General features: G+C 37.5%; 1 protein-coding gene across 1 annotated transcript; it reads right to left on the bottom strand.

The window, feature by feature from the left end:
* Window positions 1-540: 540 nt before the first annotated feature.
* LOC125195832 (carbonyl reductase [NADPH] 1-like) lies at window positions 541-3,925 on the bottom strand. Its single transcript, XM_048094085.1, has 5 exons — window positions 3,103-3,925; window positions 2,405-2,663; window positions 1,926-2,120; window positions 1,339-1,783; window positions 541-822 (listed from the first exon to the last, which is right to left on the bottom strand). The coding sequence occupies exons 1-4, from the start codon at window positions 3,192-3,194 to the stop codon at window positions 1,388-1,390; spliced, it is 942 nt and encodes a 313-aa protein (XP_047950042.1). The 5' UTR covers window positions 3,195-3,925; the 3' UTR covers window positions 541-822; window positions 1,339-1,387.
* Window positions 3,926-5,660: the final 1,735 nt, after the last annotated feature.

Here is a 5,660-nt window from a genome sequence, read left to right as displayed (position 1 = left end):
AACTTAGTTGGGACGGAAGGAGTGCAATTAATTGTACTCCATTTAATAAGTGATAAAGCTTTCAAAAGTATCAAAGATTCAAGAATCATTCGTGGCGGAACCAAAAATAGAAAAAAGCCGGTGCTGAAATATAAAAAATAATAATATTAAAATAATTTAAAATTTTTTCATACCTATAAACTTTTACAAAAGTTAAATAGATTAACATTTTCTCAAGTAAAACAATACACTATAATTCTAAGACAATTTGATAACAAATTTTTTGATATAAATTTTCGCCATAAAATATAAAGATTAATTTTTTTTTATAAATATTTCTCCCCATTTTCTGATATGAAACCATATCCCCTAAACTCATACTCTCATTAGCAATTAATATAAAAAAAATAAAAAATAAAGTAAACAGATCAAAATAAAGAGAACGCCATCTATTACGGAGTAATACAATTAATAGATAGAGGAACTAAATTCATGCACCAAGCGCACATGAAATAAAATTTATAATAGGAGGAAAAAAGAATTAAATAAATGACTTAAGAGTTATAAAACTAATGACTATCGATTTATCTATAGTGAGAGATATTTGGTCAGGAATTAAATAAGAGTATTAATAGCATCTACTACTAAATACCAATGACCCAATTGATTTTATTATACATTCCAGTCCAATAGCAAAACCTAAGCATGTAACTTCATCTTCTTCCTTAAGCAATCAATAGATTCTGCAACTGGGTGGCACCCTTACAATTTCCGGTGGTAATAGTGATCAGGAACAAGCAAGCCCCCGCTGGAGCGGGGGCGTGGCCTATGCTGGTTCCGTCACTGAAGTGATTGAAATGAGTTTTTTACGTAAGGAAATAAAATAAAAAATGAAAAATATTGTATTCAAAGTTCTCAAGATTCAAACATTGGACCTCAGTATTGAAGACAGGTATAACAAATACATAGTACTCTCTCTATCCCGGCTAAGATGACACAAAGATTCCGTAGTGGGGCCTTTAAATTTAAATTCATTTATAAAAAAAGAGAGAGCCATATATGTTAAAGCGGCCAAAATGGGGTTTGCAGTAAAATCAAAAAGCCATTTAGAATTAAGGCTCTTAAACCTGGCATTTTCTTGCAGGGAAAAGACATGTTTTCATGTTCAGGCCACAACCAGTTTAACCAAAGAGTAATTGCCTCATCAATAGAATTCAGAATAGAGGAGAGAATGCTCCAAAATTTCAATACAAATAACACCAATTTTATATTAAAGCTCTAACCCAAATAAGCAGTGCAAATAACTCAGCTTTGAACATACATCAAACTAAAACAGCAAGCACAGGCAATTTTCCTTACCAGCAGCGTTACTTCGTTTCTTGTCCGAGAAGGTAAGCCATCCTGTATCTTAGAAATTAATCTCACGCCTCTCAGCAAAGAATCTGCCACTCACAGTTTGGTCTTGAAGCAGGGCAAGCCATACTGCAGTATCAGCCCCTTCTTCGGGGCTAGTGTGCCCTGCCCAATCAGTCATACGTGTTTTCACCCAGCCGGGACAGCAGCAGTTCATATATACCTTCTCACCCTCCACCCGCTCCGAGTATATCCTAGCCATTAACCTCGTGTAAGTGTTGACAGCTAATTTTGACAAAGAGTAGTCTGTGTAAACTTGAGGCCAACCACCCTCTTTCCAACTGCCATCTTTTACTTGCTCCAAGAACATATCCATTGTCTGGTCGATGAGTTCCTCAGAGAGTGATTCGTCATCTTCCAGCTTTCTTCTTAACTCAACATTTCCGATTCTCTACACAATCAAACGAAACTTCATCAATAGCGGCATTCGATGGGGAAAAATGTACACTTGAAGAATGTGACATTCTTTAGCAGTCAAAATAAGGTACACGGGAAGGGAAATAGAAATGGAAATGAATCGGTGGACCTCTTACATTCCGTCTTCCATTCAGTCTTCCGAGTCTTGAACTAACATTAAGAATGCGAGCACCTGAAGTTGAGTGTCTCATGAGAGGGACCATGGCTTTGATCATGTTTTTGGTCCCATAGTAGTTGGTCGCAATGACTTTTTCCGCATGTTCCACGGAATTGTCTGACCCAAAATTGAAGTTTACTCCTGCATTATTTACCTAGAAAAATTTCTGGTTTATATTCAGTTGGATGCCTGAAATCTTACTAGGGAAATGGTCAAATGCAATGCTAGAAAGTTACATATATATGAATAGAAAACTAATCATGTTCACTAAAAGGCTGATTCTTATCAAACAGATAATAAAAAATCTCATCAGAATTATTAGAATCAAGAAAGCTTCCGAAATATGCAATCACTGAAACTAGCATTGCAGCAGGAATGAATTTTATTTGATCCTAAAACGAATTTACGAGCAAAATTATTCGGAAGAGGCCACTCTACCAATATATCTATACCACCATAAACTTCCTCTATCCACGTAGAAAATGCTTCAATCGATGAAGGATCCACAATATCTAGTTGACGGTACACGACATTTAGACCTCGTTCTTGTAAGACCTTTGCTGCTTCTTCTCCAACGCTAGTGTCTCTCGAGGTGAAAATAACTGTCAATCCGTGGCCGGCAAGTTGGTGTGATATCTCATATCCAATTCCCCTATTTGCACCAGTCACCACTGCAATGGTGTTGGAGGTCCACCATCTAGGAAAAACATTCATAATATATAAAAGCTTGATTCAACTCAGTTATGGTCTTATTATCCTAAGGCTCCGTTCGGTATCTCATAATTGATGGTGTGGATTTGGAATTGGAGCTTTCAATTCCAATTCCTCTCAATTCCACAATTTGAATTCTATATCAAAAGTAGAAAATTGGAATTTCAAATAGTTATAAAGTTGGATTAGGTCACAATTAATCTCCCAGGATTTAAACAAGCTATCAAAATATGAAATATATTCCCCCCTGGGAATCGAGCCCTAAAATCCTAAATCCTTCGAATGTTGAACACGTTAAAATAGAAATTGCGATTAAACAGAGAACAAAATAAAAAGTTTACCGTAAACCTGATAGCAGCGTCTCGATTGATAATTTGGAGGCTAAAAATTCCGATATAGCAGAATAGAAGTTTCGGATAATCTACCTTTGGTGATCGGAATAGGGAATAGTTCGGACGAGAGAGATTTCTTGGCGCCTTTTCTCTCTCCTCTCTCTAGCCTTGTCTTTGTTGCCCATGAATTAGGCGTAGGGAAGCTCTCGCTCAGTAACAGTGAGCTTTATGGTTATGACGGCGTAGCCGTCTCCACTCTCCACTAAGGACCCGTTCACTTTCTTAGATATACCAAGAAATGGGGTCAATTCTAGAGTAATTCTGATGTTCACCTTCCTTTATTCATTTCAAGTAAGCCCTAGAAAAGTCACAGGGCCCGCACTGTTCACTTGAGAAAGACCCAATTTCAAATCTTCTTCTCGAGGTGGTTTTTATTTCTTGAAGCGGTGTTGACATCCAAAATTAGAGTTGAGATTACTTTTTTACCCTCGTCATTTTCACTTCACACAAATCAGTAAATTTCCCCCAAATCAATTTCAACGTAGAAAATTCCTCTCAGCCCTTTGGTCGACGATGAAAACTACCCATCAGGGTCGAACTTCATCGATCGAGGTGAGAATCCCAGCCCTTCGATCCTCTCCCGGAGCGTGGCGGGGGGAGGCGTGCCGTCGGTCAGGATCTCCACGGGAGCGGAGAGGCGGAGGCGCCCGTGTGGCTTGGGGTTGAGGAGGATGTTGAAGATGATGGGTGCGCAGCACATGTGGGTGACGCTTAGATGACATCGTACATCTCGGCGGCGGTGATGGAGCGGATGCAAACGTTGGTGCTGCCGTACGCCGCTTTTGTATGACTGCGGTCACCATTGATGGTGAATTTTTAAAGAAAATGAAGAAAAGTGTTTGAGCTTCCTATGAAACCTTGCTTGATTCCTCTGTGATTTGGTAATTATTTTAGGAGTTTTACCATTCTTGTGAATGAATTTGTTGAACCTGGGTTGTTTTCTTTGCAAGTGAAATAAAGCTCTCGCCCAAAAATTTCACAGATTATGCAAAACCTATGAGGGCTTTTTAGTCTACTCAGAAAGGAAAGAATAAAAAATACTTAATTCAGAACTTAAAAATGGTTAAAACATGACTTATTTCTTGTAAAGTGAACATTAGAATTGGTTTCTAATGCTGTGGGCCCCTCACCACTAAATCCTATCCTGTTTTAATTCTCATCATCTCATACCAAGTAAACTATCGTGGAGCGGCGGCAAATAGAACGAAGAGAAAACATGGGCATAAGAGTATCCACGTTGGTGCTTCAGCCACAGTCACAAAAACTTGTTCACGGCCATAAAAATTTATCCAGGTCAATAAGAGTCTGCACAATAAGGAGCCGCGGCTCTATAGTGGAAACCGAGGGCCGCGGGGGATGGACGGGCGTGGTCCGACTAGTCGGCGGGGACATGGCGAGGGTAGGACCACGGGTCCGCGGCGCTGGAAAAGCTTTTTTTATTTTTTTTATTTTTTCGATTTTTTTCTATAGATACACTACATTTTACACATTTTCACCTCACACATATTTTACATCCTAATTTCCGCTCCCTACATTTTACACACATTTTACACTCTAATTATAAAATTTTCATTGTATATTTTTTCTTTCCCTATCTATAATATAACGAAGATTTGGTTTTAATTTTTTTTTTATTAAATTATGTATTGTTTTCTAATTATTGTAGTCCGAATAAAAATTAAAATATACCAATAATTGAAAAAATAATGTGATTTGTTGCACTATTAGGGTGGACAAGTTTTTTTGTGGCTGTGGACAAATTTTTGTGGTTGTGGACAAAAATTTGTGGCTTGGCCTTGGAGTTGGCCAAAACTATTGTGAACACTCTAACAGTCACGCCACAGCCACAAATCACGTTATTTTATTAATTGTTGGTACATTTCAATTGGACTAGAACAAAATTTATTGGGCAAAAATAAATAGAATGGAATGGAATGAAAAAAATGAATTGGAAATAGATATTTTATAGAAATAAATTCAAAAAAAATTTAAAAATTTAAAAAAATTTATACTGACGGCGGTCTGCAAAAGACCGTCACGGCGGTCGTCGGGAGTCCGCCTGGAGCGCCCTTCCATGCCGCAAACGCGGCTGAGCCCCCCTCCCCACACTCTATGTAAAATGACAACAAAATACTACTCCCTAAAGATCACCTACTACATCCCCTACTACACACACCCAAATATGATAAGTGATGGTGGGGTCCATCACTCATGTTTGTGCGTGTGTAGTTGGTGATCCTTATTGATACTCACCTCAGTTGTCCATTTAAGATGATACATTTCCTTATTTTGAAAACTTTCACTTTCCAATTAATATACACAATCATTTTTTTCTCATTTCTTTTAAAATATTCATGTTTCTTTCCATCTCAATTTTAATTCTTACACCCACCATTTTTTTCTCTAATTAAACACAATAAGAAAGAACTCATAAAATATCGTGCCAGCCAAGAAATGTGTCATCTTAGTTGAGATGGAGGGAGTAATATTTCCTCAGAATATAACTCACTTCTTTCTCCTTTTTTTTTTCCTTAAATAACGATTATGATTACTCATCACTAAGGGTTTATTGCATCATAGAGTTGAAAATA

This window comes from Salvia hispanica, chromosome 6 (assembly GCF_023119035.1).
Source record: "Salvia hispanica cultivar TCC Black 2014 chromosome 6, UniMelb_Shisp_WGS_1.0, whole genome shotgun sequence".
NCBI classification, from domain to species: Eukaryota; Viridiplantae; Streptophyta; class Magnoliopsida; order Lamiales; family Lamiaceae; genus Salvia; species Salvia hispanica.
This window is presented reverse-complemented; position numbering and strand designations above follow the sequence as displayed.

Bases quoted from the DNA above. Each gene is read 5' to 3' on its own strand.
- LOC125195832 (XM_048094085.1), bottom strand. From the start codon at position 3,194: ATGGGCAACAAAGACAAGGCTAGAGAGAGGAGAGAGAAAAGGCGCCAA. The intron at 2,121-2,404 runs GTAGAGTGGCCT...AAATTTTTCTAG, and splicing joins ATGGTGGTATAGATATATTG to GTAAATAATGCAGGAGTAAA. The intron at 1,784-1,925 runs GTAAGAGGTCCA...TTGATTGTGTAG, and splicing joins GACTGAATGGAAGACGGAAT to AGAATCGGAAATGTTGAGTT.